General features: G+C 35.4%; 1 protein-coding gene across 5 annotated transcripts in view; it reads left to right on the top strand.

The window, feature by feature from the left end:
* Positions 1–19,161, top strand: part of Slc12a6 (solute carrier family 12 member 6) — a 94,636-nt gene that overhangs the window by 44,539 nt on the left and 30,936 nt on the right. For 3 of the 5 annotated variants that reach the window (XM_076850512.2, XM_076850513.2, XM_077109156.1), the window contains 2 exons: positions 1,674–1,718; positions 16,912–17,006. In XM_076850512.2, the coding sequence (XP_076706627.2) occupies positions 1,674–1,718; positions 16,912–17,006 (140 nt within the window). The remainder of the gene's footprint in view (positions 1–1,673; positions 1,719–16,911; positions 17,007–19,161) is intronic. The other 2 variants (XM_076850514.2, XM_077109157.1) reach the window with 1 other exon arrangement.

A 19,161-nucleotide genomic window follows, 5' to 3' on the forward strand; every position in this document is an offset into this window, starting at 1 on the left:
TATCCGATTATTTCTTTTTGTCTGGAATGCATATTTTAATTAAGTAATACTTTGCAGTGCTGGGGATCAAGCCCAGGGCCTCACACATGTTAGGCAAATGCTATGTCACTGAGCTATATATACCTAGCCTTGGGATGCATATTTTAAAGCATTAGATTTAATTAAATTATATATAAATTACATACATGGACCATCAAAAATAGTATTTGAATTTTTTCTAAGACAGCAATAATATGATACAAAAATATCTGATATTTATTGTTGATGAAATCATAGGTACTTTTATGTAGTTCATTGTCTACATCATAATTGCGGAAAATATTAAACAATTAGAAGTTAGTGAAAATGAAGATGTAATTTTTCCCTATTGTTCATAGACCCCTTCAATCTAAAATTATTTGTATTCCCTAAGACACATTCAGGGAAGCCAGATGTAATCCTCAAGTGTTTCAAGAGATTTAATCTTTGAGGAAGGTGGAGCTCAGGGTCTCTTCCATATTTAGCCCTTAATGCTTTTCAAGTCTTTAAAATAAGCAAGTGGTTGGTTGTTAAATGGTGATTATCAATAGCTCTTGCATTAGGAACTCAGTTTATTGCCACTGGTTTTATTTCAGATTACTGAAATGAATATTTTTAAAAGCCAGTTTAAAATCAGAACATCCCTTCTAGCAGTAATGAGTTGCTTTTATTTATGCTTTGACTTTGAGCTGTTTTCATAATATATTCTTTTGTCATTAAAGAGAAAATGTAACTCATGTCCTAGGCCCTGAATCATCCTACTTTGTGAATACTTTGTGGAAATTTGCAGGATAGTGTTTGTGTGATAATTTTTTAAATTTACTTTTTATTGTGGTAAAGTTAATGCAAAATTTACTATTTTGACCACTTTTAAGTATACAATTTCATGGCATTAATTACATCTGTAGTGGTGTGCAGCCATTACTGCTATTTCCTAAATTATCATCATCCCAAACAGCAGCTGTACTCATTAAGCAATAACACTCCTTAGTACATTCTACCCAACTCCTATTAAACACTAAACTTTGTTTTCATGTAAATTAAATCATGCAATATTTGTCTTTTTGTGTCTGGTTTATTTCCCTTAGAGAGTGTTTTCAAATTTTATCAATGTGTTAGATTGTATCAGAATTCTATTCTTTTTTATAGCTGAATAACATTCCAGTCTGTGTTTATGCCACATTTTGTTTATTCATTCATTTGTTGGAGGACACTTGGGTTGTTTTTGCCTTTTGACTTGGAAAGAATGCTTCTATAAACTTTGTCATATAATATCTGAGTCCCTGTTTTCACTTTTTTTGGGGGGGCATATATACTTAGAAGTGGAATTACTAGGTCATTTAGTAATTCAGTATTTAACTTTTTGAGCAATGTGATCTTTTTTTTTTAATTTTTATTTAATTTTTTTTCTTAGTGGTGCTAGGGATTGAACCTAGATCCTTGTGAATGTTAGGCAAGCACTCTACCAACTGAGCTATATCCCCAGCCCCGTGATCATTTTTTATAATAGCTCATTCTGTTTTTATTATCCTTTCATTAATGTAAGTTTTTTTTTAAATTTTTGTTTCCTGGGTTGACTTTTGTTGCTGAATTTTAAAAACTTATTTGTTTTGATCATTCATTTTTTCTTTTCTTTTCAATTGTTTGTTTTTCAGACCCGAATCAGAACTCCATCACAGGGGAACACAGCCAGCTGTTAGGTATAGTATTACTATGGGAATTGACTCTCTAAAGTCACCTTTTTACCCATTTGTACTAACAGACATTACTTACTCCCTTCTCTAATTCTATTTTTGGTCATCTCCTTTTCTGCTTTTCACTCTTTAGTTTTTTTCCCTGCTGTGTCTCTTTCCAACTTGGTAAGCTTTAGGAAATGACTTCTGTAATTGATTACTAAAGTCAATTTAGTTATATTAAAAAGTAGTTTTATAGTATATGGTGAAAAAGTACTCTAAGCTTACAACTTCTTTTTTTCCAAGAAATTTTGAAAAGAAAATATAATATTTTATAATATCTTGGACTTCACAGCTACTTTACCCATTTTTGTTATTTTTCTTGGTCTTTTGACAACTTTATTTTTATTACTGAAAGTACTTCATAAATAGCATGGTCTTAACTAATCCATAAAAATTACTGTTTCAGTTATCTGTGAAACAAGTTAAGGAAGTGCAGGGATTTCTTTTGGATATTGCATATTTAAAGAGCAGGAAAGTTAATTTAAAAAGAAATAGCAGGAAACTTATAATTTGACAAGAATTTCACAAAATCTCAAAACTGATAAATTTTTAAAATATAACAACAAGGGCTGGGATTGTGGCTCAGTGGCATAGTGTTCGCCTAGCATGGGTGAGGCACTGGGTTAATCCTCAGCACCATATAAAAATAAATAAAAGTATTATATCCATCTACAACTAAAAAAAATACTTAAAAAAAAAACACGAGCTGGGATTGTGGCTCAGTGGTAGAGTGCTCGCCTAGCATGTGTGAGGTACCGGGTTTGATTCTCAGCACCACATATAAATAAATAAAATCAAGTCCATTGACAACTTAAAAAATAAGTAAATAAATAAATAAAGACACAAGACATATTCTAGTTGAGGAATCCATACAATACAAAGGTATAAAGAAAGCAAAGATCTTATGAAGTGTCTCTTCTTCCTACTACCTCATCTCCATTTCTCCAAAGTACTTAAAGTGTTGACAGTTTCTTTGGAATTCTAGAAATTATTATAAATTTTGTATTGTATCTTTTTTCCTTTTTATATCAATTTGGCTATATTATTACAGATTATTCTATTCTATCATATAGACTGTTTTTCACTTAATAGTTTATCTTAGACATCTCATATCACTACATAAAGATCTGCCTCATTCCTTTGTTTACAGTGGGATAGTGCTGGGAGCCATCAGCCAAGTAGGTATGACAAATTCCTTGCCAGCTTACTCCCATGCTGTCTAGTGGAAGGACTTCTGTAAGGTGACCTTGCTCAAGGACCAGGGCAGGATCCGTGTTTAGGGTGTTCCCCCTTTAGAATAGGGCAGTTTAGCATAATAGGAGATTAGGGTGTTCCCCCTTTAGAATAGGGCGTATCCTGCTGCTGAGTTCCTCTTGAGTGCTTAGGGTCAGACAGTATATTTTGGGAGACAGAAGCCCATGTGGAGTGGATTTGGGCAGAGAGTGGATTTGGGAGAAGTGGATTTGGGCAGAGAGTGGATTTGGGAGAAGTGGATTTGGGCAGAGAGTGGATTTGGGAGAAGTGGATTTGGGCAGAGAACGTGGATTCCCCCAGAGCGTGTTTGTAGACGGCCAGTGTGAGTTCGGGAATAAAGAATTGCTGTTTGAATCTACAAGCTGTGTGGAGACTCCTGATTTGTGCCCAGCCAGAGACTGCGGTATCTGGTGGCCCGTACGGGGAACGCCTGAAGCTTGGGGGTAAGTGAAATTGCTCGCCCCTGAGGGAATGCGAGAGAATGGGTGACCATTTCAAAAAACAATGTGTTCTTCTTTTGATTTATTTTGTTTTTCTTTCAAGCTGCCTATCCCTAGAAATTTCTCAGGCAAACTGGAAAAAATGGTTGACTAAAGGCTTGAAGTTTGTCGGCCCTGAGGAAGAGAAAATTGATACAACGATTTTTTATTCCGTTTTTGCTTCATTCAGTTTCGGTTTTGTTTTGTGTTATCTTATTGGGTTGCGTTATCTTTATAGTAGATTAAAACAAACTGAAAAGATGTTAAGTAAATTGTTAGAGGTTCAAAACATGGAGAAAGACATTTTAGATCAAGCAAAAGAGAAGGTCTCTCGAGCTAGTCAGACAGAGGAAGAAAATTTAAAGGAAAAGGGGTTGTTAGGAAAAAGGCCACAACAGGAGGCTGTTACTAACTCCGTTTTATCACAAGAGGGTTTAATTCAACCAACAGCCCCACCGATAGAGACAGCTGAGTGGCCCTCAAACCCCGTAGTTGATAATTGGGATCCTGCCCTGGTCCTTGAGCAAGGTCACCTTACAGAAGTCCTTCCACTAGACAGCATGGGAGTAAGCTGGCAAGGAATTTGTCATACCTACTTGGCTGATGGCTCCCAGCAGGATAGTATACTTTTGTCCTCCTTTTCTGTAATTTTACTCAGCCAATTCATTCTTCATGAATGTTTAGGTCATTTCTAGTGTGTTATGTTATAAATTATGTTGCAGTAAGGATACTGTACTTATATCCTTGTAATCTCATTGCTATCATATTTTTAGGATAAATTTCTAACAGTACAATTCCTTAAGCAAAGGTAAGTACATCTTCTTCAGAGAGATAAGTCATCATAAGCTTCCACCAATAAAATGTATGGAGGAATGTTTGGCTGTGTATTATCAAAAGTTGATGTTACCAGTTTTAAGTTTGTTTTTTTTTTGAGAATTTTAATATTTATTTTTTAGTATTTGGCGGACAAAACATCCTTGTTTGTATGTGGTGCTGAGGATGGAATCTGGGCCGCACGCATGCCAGGCGAGCGCGCTACCGTTTGAGCCACATCCCCAGCCCCAGTCTTAAGTTTTTATTTTTACTAATAGGTGAAGATGACATTTCTAGTTTATATTTGTACTTTAATTATGAGTGAGGTTGAGTATTTTTAATATAATAACAGTTGTTTGTATATTTGTGTGTGAGTTTTTTGATTCATATATTGCTAAACTTTTAGCTGGTTGAATATTTGCAGTGCAGCTGTGGAAAATATGTTACCAGAAAGTCCAAAGTAGGGAAAGTACTTGATTTGTCTTGTTTGCTTATGGAGATTTCAGAGTGTTGGTTGAAGAAATCAGATACTCCTTTTTGCTCTTTTTATGTTAAGAGACTTTGAGTTATTGAGAAGAGGTAATGAAATCTTAACTCTCATTCCTTTGAGTGAGTGTATATGCTAGAACTGCATTTAACACTGTAGGCACCCAGAATATATGTATTAAATAAATGTTTTTACATGAACATGGAAATCTGATCACTAGGGTCCTAGCCTTGGGGTATTGGAGATATCACTATTCTCTTTTTGTTTTTGTTTTGTAATGCTGGGAACCAGACTCAGGGCCCTGCACATGCTAGGCCTGCACTCTACACTGAGCTAAAAATCTTGGCCCTTTTATACTTTTATAATGGATAGTTATGCTGATCAAAATTAGTTTTTCTCTATGTAAAAATTTCACAGTTAAATCAAGAATGGTTAAGATTTCATTAATTTTTGCCAGACCGCGCAAAGCACATCTAAACTATTAAATGGCTTCTGTTCCTGATACATACCTGGTAGGCAGAGAAGTTAAGTTATTTATTACCTGACAGGAGGAGGTGGAGGTGGGTCAGGTTTTTACAAATGAAATGGTCAGTTAGGAGTTGATGCAGCTCCACCATTACTAAACTGATCAAAATAATGAAAGATTATTTTTTGCTATTTTTTAAAAATTGTATTGTTTCTCAGAAAAGGCATTGGTAGCTTGAATGAAAACCTCCCTGATCTCTGGGCTTAGGGTGTAGCTCATTGGTAGATCACTTGCTTAGCATGTGCAAGGCCCTGGGTTTGATCCCCAGCACCACAGTAAGTAAGTAAGTAAGTAAGTATAAAATCCCAGCTCTCTAAAAACCCTCCTTTAGAATAAGTTGGTCTAGTAGGTAAAATTTGCCTTGCCTGCTAACTTGAATTTATAATAGAGTCCTTCAGACTTTTCTGCTGAATTGGATTTATATCTTCCAAACCTGCTAAATACTTTTCCTGTCAAAAGACTGCAGGTATTGTTCCCACTGACTCATCTGGTCTCTTGCAAAACTCAGGATCAGGCTGAGGAGATGTATGGGAGGGTGAAACTGCTATTATAACCATGAATCAAGCTCTATACTTATAATTTATGAACTTCCCTGTGTGTGTAAGTGTATACTTTTCAATTCAAAAAAACTTTAGAAAACAAACAAGCAGTGAGTCCTGGCAGTTTTACAAGAAGTTTTGCCAAACATTCAAGGAAAAAGAATTCCAGTCTTCCGCAGTCTTTCTCAAGGCAAAGAAAACCAAATAAACAGTGTCTGAATCAGTTTGAGGCTTTCATAACCTTGATACTCAAAGTTAAGAAGAGTATGAGCCAGTCTTACTTATGAATACATGTATAATCCTAAACAAAATATTTGCACTCTGAATCAAGCAGTATTGTTTTTCAATTGCTCCTAATGCCAAGTTGAGGTTTCTGCTGAAAGTGCATGGTTGACTTAATTTTGAAAATCAATTGATATGATTTGTTATATTAACAGATTAAAGGAGATATAGAAAAAGGTTTTTTAGTTCTTTTCACAGTGCTAGGGATCAAACCCAGGGCCTTGTGTATGTTAGGCAAGCACTGTACCACTGAGCCATATCCACAGCCCATACAAAAAGTTTTTTATTCAAAACAAACCCAATATTAACATTTATTAATTCATAATGATATTTTTAAAATGAATTGGTCACCATCAGAGTATTGTAGTGAACCAATTCATTATTCTGAGGACTGGTCAATAAAGGAAATGAAGGATCTGTCTTTACCTGTACCACTGGGTAACCAAGTAGCAGATTAAAGGGAATATCTGTTTGATAGTTTTTCAGCTAATAAGTGAGGAAAGAATAATAGAATATCACCCTTTTTACCTCTCATAAATTAATACATAATAACAACATTTGTTAGTAATGTCTCAAAAGGAAAGACAACCAGATGGCATATACCTCCTGATAGAAAATCACAATTGCCATTATGATGCCATTATGATGTAGTTTTCCTTTCTTTTCCTTAAAAATACTGAATATGATGTGATTTAAGCCTTTATACTCACCTAATAGGTTCTGTTGTAATTACAACAGGTATTTCCTATAATCAACAGAACCCATTAACCAATATCACATTAGTGCTATCATCAAATCTAGCCCATCAGAAACTCTCCAGGACAAATGGCAGTGTTGTATATGCCTGAGATCCCAGCTTTGTGGAAGACTAAAACGGGAAAAATTCCAATTTCAAGACCAACCTGGGCAACTTACCAGGACCTCATAAAAAATAAAAGTGTTTGGGGATGTGCCCCTGGGTTCAGTACTCACTACCACTAAAAAACATACAAACAAACAAACGAAAAACTCTTTAGAACAAATGATTTCTTCAGCAAGCTGCAAGGGTGAAAAAAGAGACAACAATATAAGATGTGTAACAACTAATCCTAATATATTCCTCTTATTTGGTAGCTGATCCAAACAAACAATAAAATCAAAAACATAACTTGCATTTTTTGAGAAAACCTTTCAAGTTTGTGGAGATGCTTAGGTCAAATCCAAACCTACACCAAAGAAGCTTAGATGATCTTACTGCTTGATTCCAGCCAGCAAAGACCATTTGACAAGATCAGGAGACTTAGGGGAGATTTATCTTGGGCCCCGAATATAGTATGTTCATTGGCAAAAAGAACATTGTAGAAATAACAGTACCACAAAATAATGTTTTAAAATGAATGTTTGGTATACTTTTTTTCCTGTTTGCAAAAAAAAAAAAAAAAATTAAATGGAGGGAGTGTAGTAACTCAGTAATAGAGTGTATGCTTGGCATGTGCAAGGACCTGGTTCAATTCCTAAGCATCAAAAGAAAAGAAAAAAAGAGATAGACATATGAAATCTTCAGTAGAACCAATGGTTCTTCTATTTGTTTTCATTTGAATTATGCAATAAAACAGTAGTTTTTCAACAATATCAGCATTATTTAGATAGTAAAATGAAACACAACAGTGATCTGATGCAGTGTTTAATTTAAAACATTACCAAGGCCGGTCTCAGTTAGTATCCTCCAAAGGAATCTTCTTAGTATTCTAGATAATCCTAAAAGCCCTAGAATATGGATTTAGGTTCTTGGTTCATGCAGAATTAGGGATTATGTATTACTCAGAAATCCTGGAAGTTCCACACCATCTGGTTTGTTTCCTGGTGTCACAGTAGTGACCAAAACTAAAGAAGGCTATACTATGAAGCAGCCAAAGGAGAAGGGACAGATTATCAAAGGAACAAAAGAAAGAAAGCTCAGCAGCATCACAGAAACTAGAAAACCTAAGAGTGCACAGAATTTTTATCGACCTAAAATTGTGATTATCAAAATAGGAATAAGAACAAAATTAAAATAATTGTAGGTATATGCCAGATTTTCCTTAGCTATCTGTTGATAAGCACCTATGTTGGTTCGATAGCTTGGCAGTATTGAATCGTGCTGCTATAAACATTGATATAGCTGCATCTCTATAGTATGTTGATTTTTTATCTTTTGAATTATATACTGAGGAGTGGGGAAGCTGTAACATATGATGATTCCATATGTTTTTTAAGAAATTTCCATACTGCTTTCTAGAACAGTTATACTAATTTGTAGGCCCACCAGCAATGTATTATTAGTGTAGCTTTCCCCCAACATCCTCATCAACACTTGATAATGGAGTATTATGCAGCCATAAATAGGAATGAAATTATGGCATTTGCCAGTAAATGAATGGAACTGGAGACCATCATGCTAAGTGAAATAAGTCAGACCCAGAAAAGTAAAGGTCAAATGTTTTCTCCGATATGCCGAAGCTAGTACAAAATTAGGGGAAAAATTGTGAATGGGGGATTCCATAAAAATAGAGATCAGTGGAATGGAGGAAGAGAATTAAGAAGGGGTGGGAGGAGAGATGGGAAAAGGGAAGAACAGTGTAATGAATCAGAGCTAACTTGCGCGCGCGCGCGTGTGTATGTGTGTGTGTGTGTGTACCACAGTGAATCTCACCTTTGTGTATATCCACATGACATTAATTTTAAAAAATTGCAGAAAGATTAGTAGAGTGGAGGAGAGAAATAGGGAAAGAGAAGGAAAACGACTGAACTAGATTAGTAGAGTGGAGGAGAAAAATAGGGAAAGAGAAGGAAAAGGACTGAACTAATTCCATGCATTTATTTATTTTTTTTCAAAAGGAGAAGAAAACTTCCACTTTGGCCAAAGATTGATGCTTTTGTGCTACAGTAAATGTCATGATCTAATCTAAATAGGAAAGTGGACTCTTTTCTCTACTCAATCTCAGGGAATGTGGTAAAGCAGCCCAAGGCTTTTGGAGAGCCTACTTTGTATAAGGCCTTATCAGATGTCCCAAACAATCAGGCTTGCTCTAAAGTAGTGATTTTCAATTAGGGGAAATTTTGCCTCCCCAGGATATTTAGAAATGTTTAGATACTTGTTTGTTTTAAGATAGGTACTACTAGGCTGGCCTGGAACTTGTGATCCTCCTGAGTAGTTGCAATTATAGGTGAATGCCACTGTGCCTGTCTTGTTTGGAGATTTTTTATTATTTTATTTTTTTTAGTTGTTGATGGACCTTTATTTTATCCATTTATTTATATGTGGTACTAAGACTCAAACCCAGTGCCTCACACATGCAAGGCAAGCACTCTACCACTGAGCCACAACCACAGCCCCAGGAGATGATGATGATCATCATGATCATGATGATGATGATTTATACCAGGGATTGAATCCAGGGGTGCTTAACCACTGAGACATATCCCTAGCCCTTTTATTTTTTATTTTGAGACAGGGTCTTGCTGAGTTACAGAGGCTGGCTTTTAACTTGGGGTCCTCCTGCTTCAGCCTCCCAAGAGGCTAGGATTACAGGCATGTGCCACCACACTTGGCCTGGAGGCATCTTTGATTGTCACTACTTGGAGATGCAATTGGCATATGAGTAGAGGCCAAGTGCCTCAGTCTGGCTGGGCACAATTCAGGAGCCACTTGTCAAAAGAAACTAACTTTATTTTTAGAACCACACAAGATAAACAAAACAGCTCCTCAGGAAAAAAACCCTCAGAGCCCAACTGCCACCACCGGCTTCCCACAAGCCACACACCCCAACAACCTCTTCCTCCCACAATCCTCCTGCTCTTGAGGCCGATTGGCTGGGTCGCATGGGCGGAGCCAAAAAAGTCCCCCAGTGAGCAGCTCCATGGTCTGAAAGGGCAGGGAAACAGCCCAATGAGCATCACCGCAGAGGAGCCAATCAGCTAGATGTTGCTGGGGCCGCTGTGAGCCAATCATCAGCTGGCAGTCTGAAAGTTTGCTGGGGCCCCTTCAGCTCATCAGCTGGCAGTCTGAAAGTTTGCTGGGGCCCCTTCGGCTGTGGCTCTCAACAGCCAAGAATGCTCTTAAACATCCTATAAGACTGTCCTTATACCAAGTAATTATTTAGTTCAAACATTCAGTAGTATGCTTGAGAAACCTCCTCCTAAAGTAATTCTAAGGAATGTATCTCGGGGAAAAAGGAAAGTGATCCCAAAAGCCTAGTAGTCTGAAATGCAGCAAAGAGCACTGAACAAATGAAATGGTAGACGTGTACCTTGAACACAAATAATTGTTACCCTATAAAATAATTTTAATATCTTATTTGTGAGGTTTAAAATACTTCTATAAATATTGGACAGCAATATTGGATAAGTTAGGAAGAGAGTTGGAACTGAGTTGGGCTCAAAAGGCTTTATGTGGTTTGGGAGAACATTATTGTTTAGTCTCATTTAATAATTTGTTTTAAGTGAAATATATCCTTAAGTAAAACCTTAAGTAGAATAGTTAAAAGGATAGAAATAGAGTGAGGAACTAGAGAAAAGAATGGAATAAGAGGGAAACAGACCAAAAATTTCAGAAAGGAAGAGAGTGACAGAGAAAGAATGAAAATAAAACAGAGAAAGAAAAAGAATAAGACCATCTTGAATCTAATGTATGAAATATGATATGTCAAGAGCTTTATAATGTTTTGAACAACCAATAAAAAAAAAGAAAAAGAATAAGATCATGGCATTTGCAGGGAAATTGATGGCATTAGAGAAGATTATACTATGTGAAGTTAGCCAATCCCAAAAAAACAAATGCCGAATGTCTTCTCCCTCCCAAAATGGGGTTGGGAGGGAGAGCAAGGGAGGAAGATTACCTCTAGATAGGGAATAGGGGTGGGAGGGAAAGGGAGGGAGAAGGGGAATAGCATGGATGGTGGAAGGAGACCCTCATCATTATACAAAATACATATCTGAAGATGTGAATTTGGTGTCAACATACCTTATATAGAGAGATATGATAAATTGTGGTATAAAGGTGTATTAAGAATTGTAATGCAAAAAATAATAAGAGAGCTCATGTATAATGGCATAATTTGGCATGAACATACTTTATATACAGAGTTACGAAAAATGGTGTTGTGAATGGATAATTATGATTGTAATTCATTACACTATTGTCATGTATGTAAGAAATATAAAAAAAACAGAGAAATAACTCAATAAATGGGCCAACGAACTGAACAGACACTTCTCAGAAGAGGATAAACAATAAGTCAACAAACATATGAAAAAATGTTCAACATTCTAGTAATTAGAGAAATGTAAATGAAAACTACTCTAAGATATCATCTCACTCCAGTCAGAATGGCATCTCCCAAGAATACAAACAACAATAAGTGTTGGCGAGGATGTGGGGGAAAAGGTACACTCACACATTGCTGGTGGGACTGCAAATTGGTGCCAACCTGGAAAGCAGTATGAAGATTCCTTGGAAAACTGGGTATGGAACCACCATTTGATCCAGCTATTCCTCTCCTCAGACTATACCCAAAGGACTTAAAAACAGCATACTACAGGGACACAGCCACATTCAGTGTTTATAGTAGTACAGTTCACAATTGCTAATTGTGGAATCAACCTTGATGCCTTTCAGTGGATGAATGGATAGTGAAACTTTGGTATATATACACAGTGGAACATTAACTCAGTATTAAAAGAGAATAAAATCATGGCATTTGCAGATAGATGGATGAAGTTGGAGAATATAAAATGCTAAGTGAAGCAAGACAATCCCCAAAAAACAAAGGCCAAATGTTTTCTTTGATATGAGGATGCTGACTCATAATGGCAATGAGCTGGGGGAAACATGGGAGGAATGGAGGAACTTTAGATAGGTCAAAGGGAAGGGAGGGGGCAAAGGAATAGGAATGATGGTGGAATGAGTTAGACATCATTACCCTAAGTATATGAAGACACAAATGGTGTGAAAATACTTTGTGTACAATCAGTGACTTGAAAAATTGTGCTTTTTATGTATAGAATGAAGTGAATTGCATTCTGCTATCATGTATAACAAATTAGAATAAATAATTTTTTTAAAAAAACAATACTTTCTCGTCACTTCAAATTTTTATTTTGTATTTGCTGAAAAATCTCTTTTTAGACTTATTGGGACATAGATTTTTATTGCTTATTATTCCTGTGCATATATAAAAAGGAAAAAAATTCCTGGGGAAAAAACAAGAAAAAGATAGTAGAACCCAGTCCATATGTATTAGTAATGTGACAGTTTAAAAAGGTTTCCAGATTTCTAAAAATTTGCCTAATTGCTAGGGATCTAGCTCAGAGTAGAGCTCTTGCCTAGCATGTGCAAGGCCCTGGGTTCTGTCCCCAGCAGAAAACACACATATATTTAATGGGATTGGGGATATAGCTTAGTAGCAGAGCACTTGCCTAGCATGTGTGAGAGCCTGGGTCCCATCCCAGCAATACAAAAAAAAAAATTATGCTACCTGAACAAATTATGAGATAATAAGTGTGTGTGTTGCTTAAGCCAATAAATGTGGGGGCAATTTTTTGCACAAAAATTAATAACTGAACAGTGCATGTATGTTTTTAAATTGTTGTACCTTCTTAGCAAATTAGACCTTATTATTTAGTTATCTTCTAATCTTTAAGTTTTTCTCTTGAACACAGGTTTATCTGAGTAACAAAATTATACCAGCTTTTTTTTTTTTTTTTTTTTTTTTTTTGGTATTTGTGTGGTGTAACTCAACTTTCAACGTTTTGTATATCCTTATATTATGTCTCTAATAAACACCATGTCTGGATTTTGCTATTGAAACCAATCCATCAATCTTTATATTTTTTACTAGTGAATTTAGTCTGTTTACATTATTATAATTATTGGTAATACTTATATATTTGAATCATTTTGCTATCCTAAATTATTTGTCCCATTTTTCCGGCCTCTTTATAAGATTTTTACTTGACAAAAAGCCATATGTATTAACCCAAATAATAAAAAAAAAAAAAACAGCACACTTTTATATCACTCTCTCCTGGCTCCAACCTCCCTCATGTTTATTTTCTAGAATAGATCTATCAGAAAAAGAGGGACAGGTGTCACAGTGGCATGCAAATGTAGTCCCAACTATTTGGGAGGTTGAAGCAGAAGGATCACTTGAGTCCAGGTGTTTGGGGTGGAAGGAAGGAGGTAGAAAAGGAGGGAACTATTCAATAAGTGTCTGTTGGCTAACTACATGATCTGACTCCTTCGTACCTTTCTAACTACACTTTCCTTTCCTTACTCTACTTCAATTATATTATCCTTCCTGTTTAATGAATTTACCAAGATTTTTTTTGCTTTAAGATCTTTTGAAATTGTTTTTCTCTCTGCCTGAAATGCAGGCTTTCCGTTGCCATCCTATGCTAAGATTGTGCTGCAGCCTGTTCATATCCACTCACAAGAGACAGTTGTGTGCATCTCTTCTCAAAACAATTTTCACTGTATTCACATAAGTAGTTTGAAATTGGTTATGTGTGAGTAATTACTCTACAGAAATTGGCAGATATTATAAATCTGGGAGAGGTTGCTTGGTTGGTTTTGATTCTGGAGAGCCTGCTTTAGAAGACACTAATGATTTTGATTAAAGTTGCCCTTCCCCCAACGCCCCCAGTCATGGTCTACCCCAGTACCTGTTACATTATTTTCTTCATTGAATTTAGCACTTCTTGAAATGCTTTTTAAACTTGTATATTTTCTGTCTTCTGTGACTTCAGTATAGGCAGAGTGAAAGCAGGGTCTCATTGCCTTGTCCATTACTATATCTCCAGAATAGCACCCAGCACATTATAGAAATTTAATAAATATTTGATTTAATTGAATAAATGAATCATTCAGAAGTGGTAATCATTTAAACTGTGTCATTCAGTAGCCACTAAAGAAAGAAAGAAAGAAATTACATTTTTCTTTTTTTAATAATTTCTTATTTTGGAAAATACCAAAGGTATAGAAAAGTGGAATACCTTAATGAACTTTCATAAACCCATTACCCAGCTTTAGCAGCATTTCCAAGCTTTTCACATTTCCACTTACATTTTTCCTACAATATTTTTTTCTCCAGATTTTTTATTGGTGCATTATAATTATGCAAAATGATGGGATTCATTGTTATATATTTGTACACAATTTAACAATATAATTTGGTTAATTTTGTCCCACAGTACCTCCCCTTTTCTTCTCCTCTTCCTTCTTGATCTTCTTATATTCTACTGGTCTTCCTTATATTTTTATGAAATTCCCCCACCCCCTTTTTTTCCTCTAGCTTCTACATATGAGAGAAAACATCAGACCCTTGACTTTTTAAAAATATTTTTTGGTTGTAAATGGACACAATACCTTTATTTTATTTTATTTATTTTTATGTGGTACTAAGGATCAAACCCAGTGCCTCAGATGTGGTAGGCAAATGCTCTGAGCCACAAGCCCAGCCCTGACCCTCAACTTTCTGTCTGGCTTATTTCACTTAACATGTGTTCTCAAGTTCCATTCATTTTCCTCAAATGGCATAACTTCATTTTATTTATAACTGAATAAAACTCCATTCTGTATATATACCACATTTTCTTTATCCATTCATCCACTGACAGACACCTAGGCTGCTTCCATAATTTGTTGTGAATTGTGCTGCTGTAAATATGGGTGTACATGTATCACTGTAGTATACTGCCTAGAATATTAAAGAAAATCCCAGACATCGTACGGTTTTACTTACCCCCTTAAAAAATACCTGGCATGTATTCAAATTTCTCTGTTTCGAAAGTATCTTTCTATATTTGAATTGTTTATGTCAGGATCTAGCAAGGTTCACATCTTTTTTAAAAAAGTTTTCACAATACCTTTATTCTATTTATTCATTTGTATGTGGTGCTAAGAATCGAACCCAGGACCTCACACACGCTAGGCAAGCACTCTGCTGCTGAGCTATAGCCCCAGCCCCAAGGTTCACATCTTAATAACTGATTGTTATATCTCAAATCTGTGAGAGTTCACTTTTTTTTGGTTAAGGACATTTGCTGAAGAAATAATATTATTTGTCATGAATTTGATGATTATATCCTTGTGGTGGCATTTATTTAACATGTTCATCCTTTGTGGTGTGTGTGTATGTGTGCATGTGTTTGTGTGTAAGAGAAAACTGGTAGTTAGATGTGCAGGCTTAATTAGATTCAATTTCCATCCTTTTCATAATATAGCATAGGTTGTACAGTGTGCTTTTAATTGTGTTACAGTAAGACATTGTCTTGTCCTACTTTCAGTGGGCTCTGTACCACCCTGGTCCACCAATTGTAAGATTCTGCCTCAGCTCTTTCCCTAATGATTTTAGCAACTATTGATGATCCTTCCCTAGATCTATTATTTTCAAAGGGGTTGCAAATTATTCTCTTTTTTTCTAAGTCTTATCATTCCATCTATCATAAATTAGCTACGATGCTTCTAAAATGAAGTTTTCTTTTAGCAATTTAGTTATCCTGAAGTACAGTTGGAATAAGAAAGAGAGTGTAATTACTTGATTCTTTCCTTCTACTGTTTTTCAGAGTTCTGTGTTGTTTTCTTAACAACTCTGCAAAGGTGATTAATTTTTTAAAGTATCATTTTGGATACTTCTTGTGTCTGCATTTCAGATCATTTCTTTTTTTTAGTACTTATCCCACTTTTGGCCACTAGGACTCCTTATTTTTCTATTATCTCCTGCTAGATCATATAACTTTTACACAATAAAAAACAAAGTTAAGGAGATAATCAACACAAACTTTGCTGTCTTGGGCGCTCAGTATTTTTTTTTTTTCTTCACAGCTGGTTCATCAAATTTCCACTGAGTGCCTCTTTTAATATTAAAAAAAAAAAGTGGAAGAAGCTCCATACATGGTGGCACATTCCTATAATCCCCAGCTACAGGAGGCTGAGGCAGAAGGATGACAAGTTTGAGGCCAGCCTAAGTAACTTAGCAAGACTTGGTTCCAAAATAAAATTTGAAAGGGCTTAGAGGAGGAAAAGTTTATTTGGGGGCTCATGGTTTCAGAGATTTCAGTACATAGACGCCGGCTCCATTCTTTGGGACTCCAGGTGAGGCTGAACATCATGGTGGAAGAGTGTGGTAGAGGGAAGCAGCTCACATGATGAGAGAGAGAGAGAGAGAAAGAGAGACTGACTGACTGACTTCACTCTCCAGATACAAAATATATACCCCAAAGGCATGCCCCTAATGACCCATCTCCTCCAGACAACTTTACCAGCCTCAGCTACCACTCATTCAATCCCATTGGAGAATTAATTCATTGATTGGGTTAATGCTGTCATAACCCGATCATTTGTCCTCTAAACCTTACATTGTCTCATACATGAGCTTTTGGGGGACATATCACATCCAAACCATAACAAGTGTGTAAAGTAGCCCAGTACTGTATTGTACATGGAGTAGGCACTTAATAAATGTACTATTTTTTTTTCTCATCCTGGATTGAGGCAACTTTAGGAATGAGTCATTGTAGGCTAGAATCCTCAAAGTATCAAAAAAAGGAATGACCCACATTTATTTTTTAAAGATTTGCTTTTACTCCTTTTGGAAAGATAGCCACATTTTCCACGCAATGCTGATTGAATTCTGTTACTCTTACATTAAATCTGAATGTGAAAATTAGTTATGTTAATACAGAGGCAACACACAGGTATTTGGTACTGATACTTCTTCAATGCTAATGAGAAACTAACTTGGTTTACCCTTTGTTCCAGATGATGGGCATAAGAAAGCTCGAAATGCTTACCTCAATAATTCCAGTTTTGAAGAAGGAGATGAATATTTTGATAAAAACTTGGCACTCTTTGAGGTAATACTTTGGAGAAAACTATGGACAGAGACTTAAGGAACAAAAATTTCAAGATAAGCCATTTTCTGTCCCATTTGGTTTTAAAATAGTACAAACTGGATAATATAATAAACAATGTTAAAATATAGTAGTTAGGGCTGGGGTTGTGGCTCAGTGATAGAGCACTTGCCTAGCACATGTGAGGCACTAGGTTCAATTCTCAGCACCACAAAAATAAATCAATAAATAAAGGTATTGTGTTCATCTACAACTAAATTTTTTCTTAAAATACAGTAGTTTTTGCTATAACTTGTAATTGTTAATTGTATCTGTATAATCTAATTGTAGCATGTACCCATTAAATCACATTTCTATGAAGTAAGGGAGAAAAGTCACATGAAGAATGTTGCAATCTATGATTTAAATATTTACATTGGAATAATTTTCTAAGTATAAAGCAGTGTATTTCTTAATGCTGTTTGAGGAAAGTGTTATTTATCTTATAATTAAACAAAAACCACTGAGGAAGAGGATGCAAGTTAAAGAGGACCTATATATCCTCTTAACAAATAACTGTATATATTTGGAGGGTAAAAATATGACATTTTGATTTATTGGGAAGTGTTTTAATTAAGCTAATTAACATGTCCATTACCTTATACATTTATTTTTTGTAGTACAAACCTTGAAAATTTTTTTAAGTTATTTTGAAATATATATTATTATTAACTGTAGTTACCATGTTGTGTAGTAGATCTGAAAACATTCCTTCTGTCTAACTGAACCTTTATGCCTTACCCTGTGACTAACATCTCCCTCCTCTGCCCTCAGCCTCTGGTACCCCCATTCTACTCTGTAAGTTCAACTTTTTTAGATTATGCATATAAGTAAGGTCATGTGGTATTTGTCTTATTTCACTTAGCATAATGAAAAGGACTTGGATAAGATTATCTAAGATAAAATATAATCTAATTATATTTTTACTATATGTCTTATAGGTTAAGGACAAACGTTTGTGATTAAACAAAATATTCACCTCAGACCTTTGTTTGAAGGAAGCTGAAAGGAAATACTATTTTAAAAAAATATATTAGGAGATATGACACTTGAATCACTGTCCAAAGCCAGACAAAGGTGGTGGTAGAATAATTACCATATGGCTGGGGATATAGCTCAGTGGTAGAGTATTAGCTTAGCATGCACGAGACCATGGGTTCCATCCCTAGCACAGCAAATAAATAAATAAATAAATAAAATGATAGTAATTGCCATAAATGTTAGTAGCCCCCACAAAAGGGGGTGTTATAGTTAAGGATCATATTACCAATATTCTTTTCTAGGTTGCATTATTTTGTTTGCACTGTAGATAAAGTTTCATAGCTACTATAAAGAATAATGAGTTTTCATTTAAGAGTGTTATATGTAGGGGATTGAGGGTATAGCTCAATGTTATAGCACTTACCTAGCAAGCATGTGGTCCTGGGTTTGATCCCCAAAACCACAAAATAAAATAAAAATTTCTAAGCATAAAACAGAAATGGAGTTTCTTCAAAAAATTAAAAATAGAATTCTTACATGATCTAGCAATTCCACTTCTGGGTATATATTCCAAAGGAAATGAAATCATTATGCCAAAGAGATATCTGCACTCCCTGTTCATTATAGTATTATTCACAATAGCCAAGATATGTAATCAACTCTTAAGTATTCTCAATGGACAAATGGACAGAGAAAATATGGTATACATACACAATGTAATAATTTACAATTTACTTAAAAAAGAAGGAATCCTGTCATTGGTCACATGGATGAATCTGGAGAACCTTATATTAAGTAAAATGAGCCATGCACAGATAGACAAATACTACATAAAAAATATCTATTTATACAATACTACTTAATGTGGAATCTGAAAAAGTCAAACTCATAGAAGTACAAAACAGAATGGTAGTTACCTGGGGCAGAGATAGGACTGACAGGGAGATGTTAGTCATAGAGTATAAAGTTTTAGTGAGACAGGAGGAATAAGTTTTTCAGATTACTTTATATAACATTATGACTATAGTAAATATATTCTCAAAAATTACTCAAGAGGGCTGGGGCCGTAGCTCAGTGGCAGAGCACTTGCTTAGTATATGTAAGGCACTGAGTTTGATCCTAAGCACCACATAAAAAA

Source organism: Callospermophilus lateralis, chromosome 3 (genome assembly GCF_048772815.1).
Source record: "Callospermophilus lateralis isolate mCalLat2 chromosome 3, mCalLat2.hap1, whole genome shotgun sequence".
Classification (NCBI taxonomy): domain Eukaryota; kingdom Metazoa; phylum Chordata; class Mammalia; order Rodentia; family Sciuridae; genus Callospermophilus; species Callospermophilus lateralis.